The 17,855-nt window shown below is 37.3% G+C and overlaps 1 protein-coding gene across 1 annotated transcript in view; it reads left to right on the top strand.

Moving 5' to 3' along the window:
* The window catches only part of FRY (FRY microtubule binding protein), a gene marked incomplete at its 3' end in the record, with an annotated part of 132,062 nt that overhangs the window by 49,446 nt on the left and 64,761 nt on the right, over positions 1-17,855 (top strand). Inside the window, exons 4-13 of the mRNA XM_010172653.1 lie at positions 3,549-3,688; positions 5,672-5,762; positions 6,167-6,246; positions 6,363-6,443; positions 7,053-7,221; positions 9,680-9,772; positions 9,867-9,965; positions 12,367-12,468; positions 16,763-16,866; positions 17,356-17,464. Of these exons, the coding sequence (XP_010170955.1) occupies positions 3,549-3,688; positions 5,672-5,762; positions 6,167-6,246; positions 6,363-6,443; positions 7,053-7,221; positions 9,680-9,772; positions 9,867-9,965; positions 12,367-12,468; positions 16,763-16,866; positions 17,356-17,464 (1,068 nt within the window). The remainder of the gene's footprint in view (positions 1-3,548; positions 3,689-5,671; positions 5,763-6,166; positions 6,247-6,362; positions 6,444-7,052; positions 7,222-9,679; positions 9,773-9,866; positions 9,966-12,366; positions 12,469-16,762; positions 16,867-17,355; positions 17,465-17,855) is intronic.

The raw sequence follows: 17,855 nt of genomic DNA, 5'->3' as shown, positions 1-17,855 counted from the left end.
TAGATATAAACATTGTTAATGTATAAGCAAGCTAGGTGAAATTGCCCATCTACAAAATTATGGCATAAAAAAATCCTGGTTTTTTTGCTCACAAAAGCAAGGCCATAAATGAAAACTAGTGAGTCCAACTTAATAGTTACCTGTTTTAACAGTTCCCAGGGACATTTAACTTCATAGCACTGTCCAAAAAATGCTTGGAGCAGAGATGTGAATGAAAGATCTACACAAACACAACTGCACTAATGTTCCATTTTACATATTTTTCAGTTAGAGTTGACTTACCTAGAAATCTATCATTAGCATTAAAAAAAAAAATGTTTTGTCTCAAAGGGTCCAGCAGAATCAGAGCATGTAGCTGCTTTGATTAGAGCTTTGGGCAGTTCATCTCTCTACCTTCCCCCTGCCCCAGTCCAGTGTATTTGGAATAGGAATTGTTAACTTTACCCCATTAATTGCATGTATTGCATATGAAATCCCTGTGGTCCATTAGAGTTTTGCTGTTGATTTCAAGGAGCAAGGATTTAATTGCAGCTGTTAACTTTCCTTGAATCTATATTGTTTGTAGTTATGAGGCTTTGTTGTAGTCATACACGAAGTGGAAAAAACGTTGAATGAAGGGAAGACATTATTGCATGGCTCTGAGTGTCCTGAATATAGCTAAGACAGTGTTTATCAAATTCTGCTTTCAATAGTGTTGATAGAAAGTGTAAAATCTCACTCCTAATGTCCATTATTTGGAATCTCTACAACAACAATTTGAAGACAGAATATGCAGACTCTGTGCAAATAATAAATTTACAAAAAATAAACCAGCAGTATGCAAAAATGAAGTACTGCAATTCTGCATTATTAAAATGGCAATAAAGTGCACATTTAGCATGCATACTGACATATATGGTATATTAAAAAATGCAGATATAAGAAAATAATGATACTGTTGGGAATTTAATACAGTTTTGAATATATTTGCTGTTAAAGCACATAGAAATTGATATATGAAATAAAAAAAATAATCAGCATCTATCTACTGTTAGTGGAAACATTTCTTATATTTGTATTTTGACAATATAGCAAGGCTTTTATGAAAGTATGTAAATTGTAGGAAACTATCTGGGCAGAATTTCATTAAAATTATATATTAGTCCAAAATAAATATTAAGCATTTATATAAAGTATATTTAATGCTCTGTGAACACAAGTTTTAAACAGCTCCTCTGTACTTGTGCAACTTTCTTATCCTTAAGCTATAAAGTAGGTAGTTCATTTTTGATGGAAGAACATGATGATCTGTCCAACAAGGACATATTTGTACATCTGTGCACTCCCTTTCAGGAGCAGCACAGAGCTAGAATTCATCTCACTCCTGGACTTACTTCCAGTAAATGAAAGGGTTGAGTAACCAACACACTGGCTAGACTTCCCTCCCTTCCTGTTCCCTGAGAGCCAGGTCTTTGCCCAGTCCACCCTTCCTTCCTGTCTTAAAAGTGTAATGACAGAAAGATTAAAAAAAGCTATATTGACCTTTTATCCCTCCTAAAGACACACACTATAAATTCAGCAGAGAAAGTGGGGCTTGAGGAGATTTAACAGGGATCACTGTGACTTTTTGTGGTGAATGAGATTGTGTAGCTGGATTCAGAGAAAAGCATTGATATATATGTTGGTGAACGTGCAGGAAGACATGATTGAAACAACTTTTCATTAACAGTTAAATGTTGTGATCTCCTAAAGATATTTAGGTCTGCTCTGGTCTTCCCCAGCAAACCCTGTTTCACTGCATCTCGTAATTAACAACCGCTGTTACACCAGCTTCAGAACAACTATTGGAAAACAATAGAGAAGCAACTGAAATGTCTAAGTGTCCTGAATCAGCAGTGAATAGTTTGCAGTGACACTAGGTGATTCATGTCTTTTAAGTATTTTTCTGAAGTCTTATGCTTGAAGGCTTTGGTGTAATTGAGCCTGAGCTGCTGTAGTAATTCTTCATGAAAAGCCTCCTGTCACTGCTGTGAGCAGCGTCTTCATGCCATCTTCCACAGCAACTTGTTTCATATTTCACATAATAAAATGTATTGGAAACATTGGATTGAAAACTTTCCTAAAGTAGTATCTTTATAGAAACTTTTATTTTTACAGGGGCAATTGTTACAGCTTTATAATGCGTCATGTTTTATTTTAGGCCATAATACCAGAATCCAATCAAAACAATATTACTGTGTCCTCAAAGTGTCTCATTAACTTTAGACCACAACAGACCACAAAATTGCTGTGAATTAGTTAAATTCTGAGGCAGAAAAACTGCAGAAGTGATCAGAGTTATTGATCTAAACTAACTGTCAACCACAGAAGTTGTCATTTAAGGCATTAGTAACGTTTGAGAATTGTATGTAAGGTGCTCAGTCTCATAGTTTTGCTCTTGTCTTAGTCACAGACTTCACACAAGCTTGGTCTTATACGAGACACTGAACTCTACTGCTTTTGTTCCACAAGCACTGAAACGTGCTGATTGAAGTTTAAGCAGGTGGATAAACCTGATAGAGGTAATGACATAATCATATGAAGTACGTACTTCAGCACTTTGCCTCCACTACTCAGCACTTCTCAGGACCAAGCCCCGCATGATCTTGAGGTGGTCACAAATCTCCAGATCAGTAATTTATTCCTATTTTAAATAGTTGTTTTCTATTTTCTTATGGTGTACACAAATGCTGCAACTGTGAACATTCAGTTGTGATACATATATTTGTATAATAATGGGGGGGGTGTTGACCCTAGCTTTTGATCTTTTCATGTTTTGCAGCTTTATGGTTTCATGTAATAAGAATTTTAAGTCAGAGCTCAATAGTAACATGTTTGGTAACATTTCTGTAATCGGTGACACGGTTTATACTGAGTGAGCAGGAATCTGCTTCTCCGGTATGCCACCAATGCTGTTTAATCAGAAACTTTTAAGGATTGATTTTAAACTATGTTTTACTTATTTTTGCACACAAAGACACAGGAAACTGTAAATATTTTCCTATATCTAAAAGAAAAGTCTTAAGTTATTGGTTGTGACAGCCTAATAGTAAAATGGATGCATCTGCACATTCAGTTGGTTAAGATTATTGCAGAGCTTGTGGGGTTTCTCAGTATATTCTGAGTTTTAGAAGGGTCATCCAGCAGTCAGGTACAAACCGTGAAACAGTACCTCTGATTAATCACTTTTTTTTTCCTTATAATGTGCTCAAACTCAAATCAACATTGTGTTGCAAATAAAAATAAGCCCCATGAACTAGATAGTTTTATAGTATGTTATAAGTTGTGACACAGAATATTAATGAATTCTAGTATTGTCAAGGGAAAGACACTGTCAACATAGAGCCCATTATTGTATTTCTGCTTCTGTTTCAACAGGAAATGCAGACTATTAAGTTACTGCTTGTACCATGAATCTCAAAAATGAGAAGAAAACAAGGAAGAACATGTCTAACCACCGAATTAGTGCTTTTTTCTTAAGTAGGAGGGGGAACTTGAACACCAGTTGACTTGTTGTGTTTTGCCCATAGGTAATAAGCTCAATGAGCTCACTTTCAGAATATTGTCTACCCTCTATCCTGCGCACTTTGTTTGATTGGTATAAAAGACAGAATGGCATAGAAGATGAATCTCATGAGTACAGACCAAGAACAAGCACTAAATCCAAAAGGTATGCTTTTGAATATGCACACATACATTATTGATAGATTCTAAGGTAAAATGTACTACATTTCACCCATCAGCTTTTGTGAGGTTACAGTTGTTTGAAAGTTGTCATCTTTTTCTGCTTTTTCCTGGAACTCTTCTCTCAGCTTCTAGATGGATGGAGTAATTCTGTCTTTAAAATGTGCTCTTAATAGTTCAAACATTATTTCTTAATGGTGTTTTGGGTGCTGTAATGTAATTTAAATATTGGTTTGTATAAACTGTGTCTGTTTTCTTTACTCATGACTCTTTACTCTAAGTGTCACAGTAATTCTGTGACACTTAGAAGGATTTTTTTTTATATTGCATTCTGCTTAGTCATAGAAATTTCACATATGCTTATCCTCAATCAAAATTTGTGAATCAGTCAGAGAGCTTTAGCAATATTGACTTACCTCTTAAAAGAAACAAGCAAACAAAAATAAAGATCCCAAACCAAATATATTGATCTTTTATGGTATCAGTAGTTTCTCAGTGACAATGCAACAGATTGGTCTTGATTTATATTGAGGTCTGATGGTTGGTACAGTTATATTCTTCAAATTTGCTTTTTTTCTGAATACTTTGGTACTACATTTACACACTTTAATGAAGCAGCAGGTGAATCAACACTGGCAGACCTGGTGTTTGGGAATGCATAGGCAATTCTTCACTTTAGGATTATGTTATAATACAGTAACTACTGAAGGCAATACTTGCTGGAACAAAGGGATGGGAGCTAGTTTTAGGATATCAAGGTAGACATGAACCTGAATCAGAATTTTACAAGTTCTTTATGTCAGTGGAAGAAGGCAATATGAATTAGGTCATATGTCAATTAGGTGTCTGCTTTTGGATGATATGAGTCTTTGCCCTAAAGTGTCTCACCGGACTCATTACAGAGGCCTGTTACAGGATGACCTCCTCATAAAAAAATGTCTTCAGGAACTCCACACAAAATCTAGTTGAAGGTCAGCTTAGCAGTGAACCAAGAGTACTCTGTCAATTGATAGTATTACAGAAAGAATGTATAACCAGTCCTTTCTCCAGTTAATATGAAAACAGGAAAACCAAAATGCAGATAATTTATTTCATCACTGATCAAGCAGAACTATTAAATGCATGTTTTATTATGAGCACATAAGAACAATTGAAATCACTAAAGTTCTTGACGTATATAAGTATTGTGCTGAATTTATGGAAATAAAAATCTTACTGAAATCAGTGGTAACTGCTTCAAACAGACTGCAGAACTGTCCCTTTAACCTTTATTTTTTTAGAAGTATTGTATATTTCATGTTATCTTTCCAGTACACTTTGAAACTGTTATCAGGTGATCCAAATGGATATTTTTTTTTATTTGTATTGCAAACTACTCACTTCTGACATGTATTCCTATGGGTTGTTCTGCACAAGGCATGCATTCAAACATTTGACAAGTGATGCCAAAGTTAAAAAAATAGCACTGGAGAAAGAGAATGTAGTTTACTTATGAATTCTTCATCGGTACTTTCAAGGCATTTTTCAGAATCTGTCACAAGTCTAAATATAAATTTGATAGCACAAAATAATTTGTTACATTTGTCTCCAAAGTGTAATTGAGAACTGTCTAAATGAACAAGGTAATTGAAATGCAATCCATTTGTTAGACTACAGAATTCAAAATTGTTCTTGTTTTTATTTGGTTTCTTGAGAAAGTTTTGTGTTGATCTTAAACTGGAAAACAATAAGGAGGAAATGGAAAGCGACATTTAAACATTTGAAAGGAAGTGAAAGTAACAAGTTATATTTGGTCTATTTGTCTCAGATTTTAAGAGCATATCAGTGCATTGTTTTCTGAAATGCTGGACTGCAGTTTAAAAAGTAGAACACAGTCCCCTGTTATCTGTATTTGTGTAATTGAGGAAGGCATATAATATGAATTATGACACATCTCCTAAATATTGTGTTTCCTGTTTTGATTTTGCAGTGATGAACAACAGAGGGATTATTTAATGGAGAGAAGAGATCTGGCTATTGATTTTATTTTTTCTTTAGTATTAATAGAAGTTTTGAAACAGGTATGGAGTTCTTAAATTATTCATTAACTAATAAATGATGGAAATTACCAATACAACCTAATTTTTGGATTCTTCTTTCTATTTCCATCTTTAAGAGTCTAATAAAAACAGGAGATACATCCTGCATACTTACTTATTGCTGTTGTTCTTGCACCCGTAGCATACATAGTATTCTGTGTTCATACAGACTTCGCTTTACCAAGTCTTTGAAGCTAAAGAATTTCTCTTCAATACTATATAAAATTTAAATGGCTGGCTTATTTCAGCTGTTTTGTTAGCTAGATGCTATTTCAGCTGATACCATATTTGCATAGGGAAGATGCCCAGGTGTAATACAAGCACTAGGGTGTGCAGCTTGAGGTGTAATATATGTGTACCTGTTATGTTTTACTTTGTGTTTTCAGATTCCGCTTCACCCTGTAATAGACAGTTTGGTACATGATGTTATTAACTTGGCTTTCAAGCACTTTAAATACAAAGAAGGGTAAGGCTTTTTTTCACACAAAAATTCTATGAAAAAAAAATATTTGCTGAATTTTAGTTGTGGTGGTTTAAACAGGATGTATTCTCAGTCAAGAATTCTTTCTGGTCTCTTGCAAGGTACCTTGGTCCTAACACTGGAAATATGCACATTGTTGCAGATTTGTATGCAGAAGTAATAGGTGTTCTAGCTCAAGCAAAGTAAGTAAAATTCGATACTATACATAATGGAAATCAGAGAAGTTTTACTTGCTTAGCGTATGAATATTCTGATTTTCTCACTTTCTTAAAATATAGTGTAGGAATAAATCATTTCAGCTCACTGGCCTTCTGTTCATCCAGGTGTTCTAGAGCATAGAACTCTAGGGAATCACAGGCTTTCTGCATCTAGTCCAGTGATACTGAATAAATTCAACTAGACTACAGAAGCATTATTTTTCTTATCTCAGCGATGACGTCTGTGGAAAGCCCAAAGGACTGAAGAGAGCTGTTTTTATTAATCTTTTTTTCTATGCTATTTTTATTCTAGATTGGCAAACCTAAAAATGACTATACTCCAACATAGCAACATTTGAAAGTTTCTCTGCAGTTATTTCAGTCCACAACTTAATGCCACTGCTTCATTTTCTTTTCTGAGTTTATCAGAAGTGAAAAAGAATAAAACAAAAAAGAAATCTCTTCATATAGTGACTGAAATGGTATTTTACAACCGAGGTTGAATCTTCTCTGGGTTTTTCCCCATTTATGTGCCTTACAATACATTCCAAATGAATCTGTACTTTTTTGTAACTAACCAATGTGAATTCATAGATTTCCTGCTGTAAAGAAGAAATTCATGGCAGAGTTAAAAGAGTTACGGCATAAAGAACAAAGCCCATACGTAGTTCAAAGCATTATCAGTCTTATAATGGGAATGAAATTCTTTCGCATTAAGATGTATCCTGTGGAGGACTTTGAAGCTTCTCTTCAGTTTATGCAGGTAAAATTCCTAAGTAGGTAACTGTGGTTCCCAGACCTTTTAGAATGGGCTTCTCTTCATCTTTCCTGTAATACTCCAGGAGATATTCCACATAATTCCCACGTAAATATGTGTGCAGATACTTTCTGGTTTTTGTGAACCTCAGCACTCCAGTCTCCAATCTCTGGAGTATATAATTCCATACCAACTTTTCTTCAGCCTTTCACCCCTCGTGCCTACGTTTCACCCTCCAACAGAAAGACATTTGGTTCTGTAGACCCCAGCCCTTTCACCCTGACACCCCACAGCTGATCCTTGCCCTGTTTCCCTGCCTAGTGATGTCCCCCTAGCTGCTCACTGTCTTCAAAGTGAATCTTCCACCCTTTACATAGTTGCCAGAGAGGAGAGGAACTTCTGATGAATAAAAACAGAGAAGAAGAGACAAATAATTGAGGCAAAAGCTGGATGGAATTTCCCTTGGATGTGTTGTCTCCTTCCACCACACCTTTTCTTCCTTCCTGTAGGGTGCATTCTGTACCCACACAGTCTGAGCCACTAGTACAGAGCGTGTACTTGACTATCATGAAGGCTTTAAATTATCAGATTACATCATTTGTAAAAGGAAAGAAAATCTTTTATGTTTAAACATTTTTTAAAGGCCACATATCTTGTTGTTAATACACAATGAGTTCTGTTCCATCAACAGTTTTATTTAGCTTAACCTTTTTCTTCCCGTTTTTTCTTGGGATCACCCTCATGGCTACATGGTTTGTAGCCAGTCGTCCAGTGAAGTACACATTTCATATAAACCTCCACATAAAGATCAGCTTATTGATGGTGCCAGTGCAGTAAAAAATAAATGTTAGATCCTCACAAGTAAGGATTTGACACTGGAATATAAATACACGTGTACAGACACACAGAGCCATTTCTCTAAGTTCTGAACGGGAATCGCATTTTATTCAATTTTACAATGTGTTTTAAACCATATTTAACAATACATTTAAAACATATTTAACAACACAGAAATGGCTCATTTTTCTTCTTACTTTATGCTTCATTATATGAACACATCTTAGTATGTGTTGACTTAGTGTAAGTTGTCCAGAGCTGACAAAGTAGTGTGTGTTCACTGCACATGACTAATATGAGTGAATGACTTTGTGGCATGGCTTTATGGCACAACACTGCTGGGATCCAGTGTTCACTGCTATTGACGTCAGTGTAAAACTCCTATAGAGTAGACTCAAAATTTGGATGCAAGTGATCTCTACCTTGCGTATGACTACAGTATCTCTGCACCAAATTCGTTCTTATATATACCACAATGCATCGCAAGATGAACTGTATATGTAGGAAAACGAGTTTTTCTCAGTTTGGTGAAATACACTTATAGTTTGATTCCATGGGCAATTCGTCCGTTAGTTTATCTACACAAAGTGCCTCAGTTACAAGCTCTGTCACACCAGGTGTGCTGTAGTGGAGACACCTTCAAAGGGTGACCTAATCTCAGAAGAAAGCTCCAGGAAAGCCTGTCTTCCACTATGGAGTGCAGAAGCAGCCCAGGAATGCTGCTGTCTGCATAGGGGCCTCAGCTGTGTAGCAGAAATGGCCAGAGTGACTGAAGCCACATGGTGTAGAATCCTGATTGGAGCCAGGAAAAATTATGCATAGTCTAAAGTGTGAGCTGCTCTGCACGCATGTGCAGGAAAAAAGGTCAGTGGGGAACATCCTTGTAATGTCAGTGACTGTTTGGGCCTTAGACCCAGAGAGGAAGACATAACTGGAGCAACGTGATTTGTCATTCTCAGAGAAGTTCTACAGAAACACGAGATGCTTATCTCCCCTCCCTCACTTCCTGAGCAGCACAGCTGTGTGGATAGTAGTTTGCTGCATGTTTAGGACAAAAGTACATTTTTACTTTCTCTCTCAGTCCCCATTTGCAAGATGGAAATTGTGGTGGTTTGCACCACAGGTCTCTTCTCTCACATAGCACAGTTCTGTACTGACCCTTAATCTGCAGCAGATCCTAGCAGTGAAACTTATACAGAATATTTACAGTAAGATTGTTCCTTCCCTTGAGTATCTTACCAGAGAAGTGTGTTCCTTTTCTGGCCTCCCAAAGCATTGTGTGAAGCACTCTGTGTGGGCTGTTGCTCCTGCTCCTGAAGGTATACACAGGGAAGACGTGAGGTCAGGCCCCGAGTCCAACTCCCTTTCCATCCCCAGAACACGGCAGGGCACAGCTGGAATCAGTGGAGAGTTTGTGGATTATCTTGGTTAGAGTAACAGATCCTTGATCTTGATGTATGTCCTGCTTTGTGCTTGCTGCCAAATGCAGATTTAGAAGTTCATAGACAAATTTTTCTGTGGGATTTGCAAGATGAAAATAGTTCCTGACACTTCATGTGCATTCAGCAAATATTTAGAGGCTTTTATTCCAGCTGATACGCAATTTATGTTTCTTGTTTTCTTTTAGGAATGTGCACATTATTTCCTTGAAGTCAAAGACAAAGATATCAAGCATGCACTGGCAGGACTGTTCGTTGAAATTCTTGTCCCTGTAGCTGCTGTGAGTTTATTTTTCAGGTTGTTTGCAGAATTTCTTCAAAGTAGATAAAACAGCTTGTGAAATAGTATTTTATTAACATGACATTTTCTTTCAGGCTGTTAAAAATGAAGTGAACGTACCCTGTCTGAGGAACTTTGTTGAAAGCCTGTATGATACAACACTTGAACTTTCCTCACGAAAGAAGCACTCATTGGTTAGTAACCCTAAGAAGCAGAGGCTAAAGCCCTTTGTCAGAAATATCTCTGAGCAAGAGTCTTGGGAAATTGATTGCAACCAGAATTGGTTGCAAAAATTTTTCTGCATTAGGCTTTATAACCAATATGTTTCTATTTGCAGGGAAGGTTATTGTGTTTGCAGAAAATAACCATATTTATTTTATTCAGATTATGATCAAAATCAGTCTGAATCAAACAGATGTTTTCAGCTTTTGGGTCTATGATTATTAAACAGTTAGGTTTTCTCATGCTTGTTATGTGTAAACATTGGGACGAGAGGAGAAACAATAGAGTTCACTTCTTGTCAAGCGAGAACAAATGAGGCATGTGGGAACAGCTCTTTCACAGGGCTTAAGTAATACATTGCAGAAACAAAAAAATGTATAACATGCCCTTTTAAATCTGTAACTTGGCTACTGGGCAGCTCCCTATTTCATTTTTTTCTTGTGAGATGAACAGTGGCACTGCAGTGTATTTTTGGAAGCATGAGTTGATCTGAATTAAATGAAGATCTGAGCCAGTTTGACGCTGGCTGCCTTAAGCAGTCTGTCTCTCCAACTGGGTCAGCGCACGTCAGCATTGCAGCATTAGCTAATCCGTTTTGAAGTCTTGGACCTTTTAGGTAAAGAAAGTTGTCCTTCATCCTCCCTCATTCTATGGGAAAGTCAAAAAGACTTCCCTGTTCCCAGCGCGCTTGGCAAATGCTGGTCACTAGTGCTAGTGAATCTGCTGGGAAGACTGCAGGAGTGTGCTTGAGCTCTCTGCTGCTGTTACACCAGTCCCCACACAGTCCCAGGGGAGAGTCAGAGCATCCCCTGGAGCACAGTCCTGATCCGCTTTGAATTAGTGGGATACTGGGGATGGATTTCTGATTGCACTCAGCTTGTGTTCATGGGGCTCTATTCCACTGTGCTGAGTTAATAAAACATTTTTGAAACTGCAGCAGGGTAAGAGCTTCACTGTGCAGTTTACACTAAATAGAACTTCCCTAAACTGGTGGCCGTACTCGCCAAAGTCAATACTACATGCTTGAGAAAGGATTGCACAGCTGGAGCTTAGTGTGTGATTGCTTGTCTACACATACCACACTGGACACTACATAGTTAAAAGTGACAAAATAGAATAGATTCTTGTGAGGGTGTGATTAGAAATACAAACATTGCGAGGAGGAGGAGGAGGGGAAAGGCAAACAGTTGGCAGAAATAGCTACAGTGCATATTTTCAGGCTTCCAGGAAGAAAGCACACTCTTTAGAGTCTGAAGAGAACCTTCCTTTCCAAGATCAGTGTTTTGTGGATCGGTGCACTCACTGTATAGACAGGATGGGGGCATTCATCTTGCCTCATTTTCTGGCTAAAACTGCCTCGTCTGAGTTAGTTGTTGAGGTTCTCTTGATAGTGAACAGAGGGAATTAGGAAACTCCAGGACAAGATTTGTATCTTCTCTCCTAGGGCTTTTCCTTAGGATGGGTTGTAACACTCTTGGGATGTTACTAAACTCTGTGATCCTGTCAAGTACTCAAGTCTCATAGTCATAATGTTAATATGGTAAGACATTCTGTGAGAAGACTTAAGTTGTCCTCTCCAATATGTTTTTTGGACCTGAAGATTATACAAATAAAAATTAATGAACATTTGCCATTTACTCAAGAAACTAGGTCTAACCTAGCTGTAGGCAGTTTATGTTACATATTACAGGAACAGAAGTTGAGATTTATGGTGTATTTATACTTTGAACTATGACTGAAGTTAGAATTTTATGATTTTGAGAATCATCGGTCCTTAAGATAAAGTTACCTTACTTTTGACCAATAGCTTTAAAGTCCTGATTGGCCATTGGGTATATTAACATGACAACTGAAACAGAAAAGTCTTGCTGAAATAGCAAAGTCAGTCTCCAAATTAATAGGTGCATTTTAGTTTTGGGTTTTTTTAACAAGATGAATGTCAAAGTAATATTGTGACTGCAGATTTTGAGGAGTTACAGGCATCTGAGCATTCACAAGTCCCAACCATCTCTGTAGGTCCTGTTGCTGTTATAATAAAGTTTAGTTATTTCCATGCTATCGTTTCTTAGTTAACTGACAGAAATTAGCCCTGTGAGTCTGTAAAATTGTGGCTCTTCTTTGGATTTATTATACTACTATAAGTAGACATTTAGTTGGTTTTAGTTCATCCATAAAACATATCTGTCACAGCTTTAGAGAAAGGTTCCTCTCAAAGTGTACTGCTTAACAATGTGTTTATGTTGGCTAACATATATTGCACAAAATGGAGGAGTTAGTTAGAGCTTAAGTTTACAGTAGCTTTATTAAATTAAGTTACCTTTATGTTGTGTATACATACCAATAATACGGTATCAACATCCATTTCCTGTTTAGGCTTTGTACCCTTTGGTAACGTGCCTGCTTTGTGTCAGTCAGAAGCAGTTCTTTTTAAACAGATGGCATATTTTCCTCAACAACTGCCTATCCAATCTCAAGGTTAGTATTTTCTGGTTTTAATATTGTATTAAAACTTCAGTATGCACTATTGACATGTTGCAAATCCATTTTAGGTAAATGTGCTGAATTATTGCCTTTATCTGATTCCATACATAATTTTATTCCCAACAGTACAAATTCTTTAGCTGTGCAGATTTTTTTAATAAAAATAAGTATTCTTGTGCCTAGTTTGAATTTCTACTGTTTCTCTACTCAAACAAAGCCTGAGTCAAACAGCTGTGAAACAGGCAAGATTGCTGATATAAGTTATTAGCTCGAGTGATGTACCAAAACTGACCCAATATTAACTTGCTTTTTTTCACAAAGGCATTCTCAAACAAACCACTTGTTAGTACTTTATGAGAATGGTACTGGTTTCAGGACACTAAATCCATTGCCTGTTTCACTCTGTTAAGTTGTATTAAAAAACCCTAAACCATTTTAAGCTGTTTACTCCACGTATCCATTCTTATTCCCTTACCATTTCTTAGATCTTTGAAGTTTAAGACTAACTGTCCACTGCAAACTGCTGTAGTTCCTGGCCAGCACATACTGTTCAATACACATATGCAAGTTATCATTACCACTCCTCCATGTTTATTTTACTTGCACAATAACTATTGTCCATTCCACACTTAAAGTGGATCCATATGAAAAGACCAATATGGGAAGCACAGTGATTAGCTCAAATGAAGGGTCTCCAAACTGCTGCTTCATGAACCAGTGGTTAGGAGGCTTCTGCAAATGGCACAGGTAGAACATGCAGTCACTTTCTCAGCTCAGAGGCAAACTGTGGAGGGAATCTCTGTTCTCCAAAAGTTGAATTCCCAAACTAGTCAACAGGGTATATATTACATCCTTTATTGCTGTTGCTTTCTTTCTATACTTCGTCTTAATTAAACAATTTGTATGGATTCTCTTCGTATGGATCCTACTGTTAGAATAGTTCTTCAAAATGTTCATAGTCTGACTGAAGATTTCTTTCCTCTGAAATTACTTACTTTTGCTTTTGCTTACATTCTTTCCACTGAATTACTTACTTTTGCTAAATATATGTTAGAACATTATTTGCAAAGAGATTCAGAAAATAAACATGTTATTGCAACTAATTTTATGGATTTTTATGAGGTTATACAAGCTTTAGAAAAGGCAGCTACAGCTGTAAGGTCTCTGAGAAGCCAGCTGGGAATATAGATTTTTCTGAAAATTAGGGAGATCCTGACAAATTGTTTGAAACCGTTAGAGAAAATGTAACTAAAGTTACTCCTTACCTTACCAATTGAAAATCATACTGGAACTCATCTTGCCACCTATAGTTCTTTGACGTATACTTTGATTCATAGGGATCATAGATTAATGTGGTGGCATGTTCAGTCTTTAGTGTGGGGAGAGGGTAAGGTAGCAGAATACGTGGCTAAATTAAGAACATGGTTGGCCACTCCTCAGTACAGAGGAATAGATGCCCCAACCATTGAAGCAATCACTTCACCACAGTGGCACCTCAAAGACCAAACCAAGCTTACACAGCTGGAAGAAGAGCTAGATCAACAAGGAGAAATCCTTCTGTTAGAAGGAGAGTTGTGCACACCGGGACAATATATGGGACTCCACTATCTTGTGTGGGCTCCCATGAACTACATAATGGATCAGATTTCTCAAAAGCCTCTGCACCCCTTACAGCACAAAACTCCTTCCCAAAACCATTAAAGTAAACCATACACTGGGAAAACTAGAAGGTTTGTATTCCTGATCATATTTCTGATTTTAACATAAACTGGCAAATCTCTGATCTTACAGAAACAAACTTTTCTCTTTAATTAATAAAGGAGACTCCTGCTAGGACTTGGAAATATTTGACCCCAGCCAAATTCTGGCCAAAGGGCTTTTCATATTATCCTGTTGAAAGTGGTGTAAAAGTTAATAAGTATCCTGGTTTTGAAATGGAACGTTTATCGTTAACTAAACTTTATTTACAAAAAACTATTCCAGGCAGGAATTCTATATAGGAGAGAGTCAAAGCACTGTGTCTCAATTAGAGCCAGAGATTTTCATGGGAGCAACAGTACCTTGTCTCCAAGCTACATGGGACAAGGTGAAAGCTCCAGTACAATTTGAGCCAGGGGTGCAGAACTTACTTTACAAAGAATGGGTGAAACAATGCCTATCTCAGGAATGAATCCATGGGTACCAACACAATATCCCTTCAGTCTCGATGGGCCAGACCTAACCCTGTATTGTTGGAAAACTGAAATGGAGGAATTAAGAAAATGGACCTCAGTCCTGGCAGTCCAGTTGCTCCTCCTCCAATCACAGGAGAAGAGGGAGAGGCATGTAAAAATAAATTTCTAGAAGAGCAACAACAACAGATAAAAGCAAGCAGCGCCTGTCAATCAAGAAACAGAGCAGATCCTGGCAGAGCTCTGTCACTGACTGATCCCATGTTCAAAAGGTCCACATCAACTTTGACAAATTCTTTGGCACCAACAGTGAGTTGGGCACTGCCGGCAGTGGTGAAGGAACCACATCCAGTGGCTGGGAAAGTGAAGAAGATGTCAGGTATATTAGGCCAAATACTCCTTGTCCTAATAGGATTACTGGCTGGGTTTTTGTTGTTGACAAAAGTCCTTGAAATATTGAAGAGGCTCACTTGGTGGTGGACTTCCCTCAGTTTTCCAAAAGGAGACATCCTGTGTGCTTTCCAAAGTACTGGACACCCAATCACCATGCACTTGCACATATCTTGCCCATGATTTCCCTGGATGTTTCTCAGGGTTTTATCACCTTCCTGTCTATGCTGCTTCTGCTATGCAGCTTGCTGTTTCTGATGGAAAACTGGTCTGCATCTACTATTTTCAGAAAACTCCAGTGATAGGAGTTTCATCCCTTTTCTCCTCCATCTCTTCTCAACTGCACTTGCAGCTGAACTCTCTCGTCACTGGAATATTTGGACTTTTGCTTATAGAGATGACTTCCTCGACTGCCACATAAGTTCTTGTTACCTTAACTCAATTAGCCGCAGTGTCTGCTGTTTTCTTGAAAGCTTTGGGGTAAGAATAAACTTTGATAAAAGTGCTCTGTCACCTGTTGAAGAAATCAGATTCTTAGGACTGACATGATGATACCTGATGAAAAATGAATTGAAAGTAAACAAGTTATTGTAACAAATGTTATAGTTTTAAAATCCTGCAAACATTAATAGGCCACGTAAACTTTGTCATTCCTTTTACTACTTATTTTAATCATGTGCTACAACCATTGTATGCTGCTATAATAAACAAAAAGGATTTTCTATTTTCTGTTCCATGTAAAGCTTTATTGTATAAAATGTGTTGTCAAGGAGTTAAATAGAAATTGCAACCTAAGGACAGTGTTCCTGTTCCTAGGTTTGTGACAGATGTCACGTTGGAAGTTGGAGCCATATCCCATATCATCGGTGGGTTTTCTTCCTTCCATTTTGCAGGACCTAGACCAATTTCAAGAATTATTGATGGCACTGGTTGCAACCAAATCGCAGTCTTTGATCTGTGACTCAGCGTTTGTCTGCATACAAAGATTCAGCTCTTTGCCGTGGAGCTTTACACTGTTGGGCCAGGCAGATCTTATCTTGGGTCAAAGTGTATTGGACTGCTTCAAAGTTTAACCCAGCAGATGGCCCAACACGTGGGAGACCATCTGATTGGACTGTGTATACTTGCACCCTACTCAGAAAGCTCTTAAAACTGCCACAGAAACAGGGAACTGCATATGACCAGACACCTAAAGACCATCTTGTACTAGTTCAAAAGTTTCAGAAAATGAACAGTAATGCAGACAGATAATCCAGTTCAGTCCAGCTGATCCCAGGTGCCATGTTAATTAGGTCAGCCTGAGCATCCACAGATTTTTGTCCTTTCATTTTTCAATATGTGCAGTACATTTATTTGTCTGCTGTGTTCTTCATACCAGGTCTCCACCATAGGGCAACACCTTTTGAATTGACAGAGTCAACTGAAGATGAGGTTTTCTTTTCAGAGTCAAGTTGAGGTGATTTTCAAAAAAGAGATTTTAAATTGTATCATGTATCTAATTTAACTAAGTTGATACTTGGGTTTTTTCCACAATTTAAGTAATACCAGGAGAGGCAGATCAGATGCATAAACATCCTGCAGCTACAGGAATGGCGTACTGGGCAGCTGTAAGGCTGTATCTTTTTGTAGTGTAATTATGAAAACTCTGAACCTTGACATCCGCTGAGTGCAGAACTTCCTTTCTAATTTGTGTCTGAAGTTTATTCTTACATTATGTATTTCTCTAGAATAAGGATCCAAAAATGGCTCGAGTTGCACTGGAATCTCTGTACAGACTGCTGTGGGTTTACATGATCAGAATTAAATGTGAAAGCAACACAGCTACTCAAAGGTAAGATGCCAAAGGTAACGATAATCAGGCCTTGTAGAGTGGATGTTTCCAGTGAAGAGGTTTCATAGTTCTCCTGAACTCCTTCGAATTGAACCTATTCCTGTTGTGAAATAAAAAACTCAACTGTACACAACAAAATACACACTTTTGTGGCACCATCACATTCTCCCACCTATTAAAATTACTGTATAAAGTGTTTCTGCTTTTGGAAGCACCAAAAATCACTCTTTGCATGGTTAAAGTTAGAAATATTTTTGTAATGGCGTGTCATTGACTGGTTTATTGTTACTTGTAATGTAGTAATGAAATAAAATAATTACACTTAATTTATGGCAAAGGATCAGAACAAGATACTCCATTACATTTTCATTTCAAAGGGAATACATTCTAGTCTTTCTAAATGGAATAAAATTTTTAACTAACGTTTCATGGTAAATGAAGATCTGCAAGGTCTGGAAATGTCTAATGTTTTTTTTCCTTCTTTTATAGTCGACTTATTACTATTGTCACAACACTTTTCCCAAAAGGGTCCCGTGGTGTCGTGCCAAGAGATATGCCTTTGAACATCTTTGTGAAGATAATACAGTTTATTGCACAGGTATGGGAGAGCCATGCATATGTCTTTCCAGTTAATGAATAACTTGTTTTCCCAATAAAAAAAATAACAAATAAATAAACTTCTATTGTCTGAATGTTTTGCAACCCCATGGTTGGTATCTTTCATCTAGACAATGATACAATTATAGACTGAGCTGGGGCTGACTTCTTTTGAACATGAGATTTTGGTTAACTCATTCCACTGAAAAGGAATAAAAATGTTTTCAGTTCAGCTCAAATGTATTTTTTGTCAGTTTTTAGAATTTCTAGCAAGTCAGAAAATGCATTTGTTAACAGGCTCTGACTGTCAGTGAAGTTCAAAAGAATAAACCTGTTTTGTCCTGATATTGGATCGTTCCTACTGTGTAGGACAGTGAGTTGCACTGCTTTTA

Source organism: Antrostomus carolinensis, unplaced genomic scaffold, assembly GCF_000700745.2.
Source record: "Antrostomus carolinensis isolate BGI_N321 unplaced genomic scaffold, ASM70074v2 scaffold16207, whole genome shotgun sequence".
NCBI lineage: Eukaryota > Metazoa > Chordata > Aves > Caprimulgiformes > Caprimulgidae > Antrostomus > Antrostomus carolinensis.
Note: the sequence above shows the minus strand (reverse complement) of the source record. Positions and strands in the feature narration are given on the sequence as shown.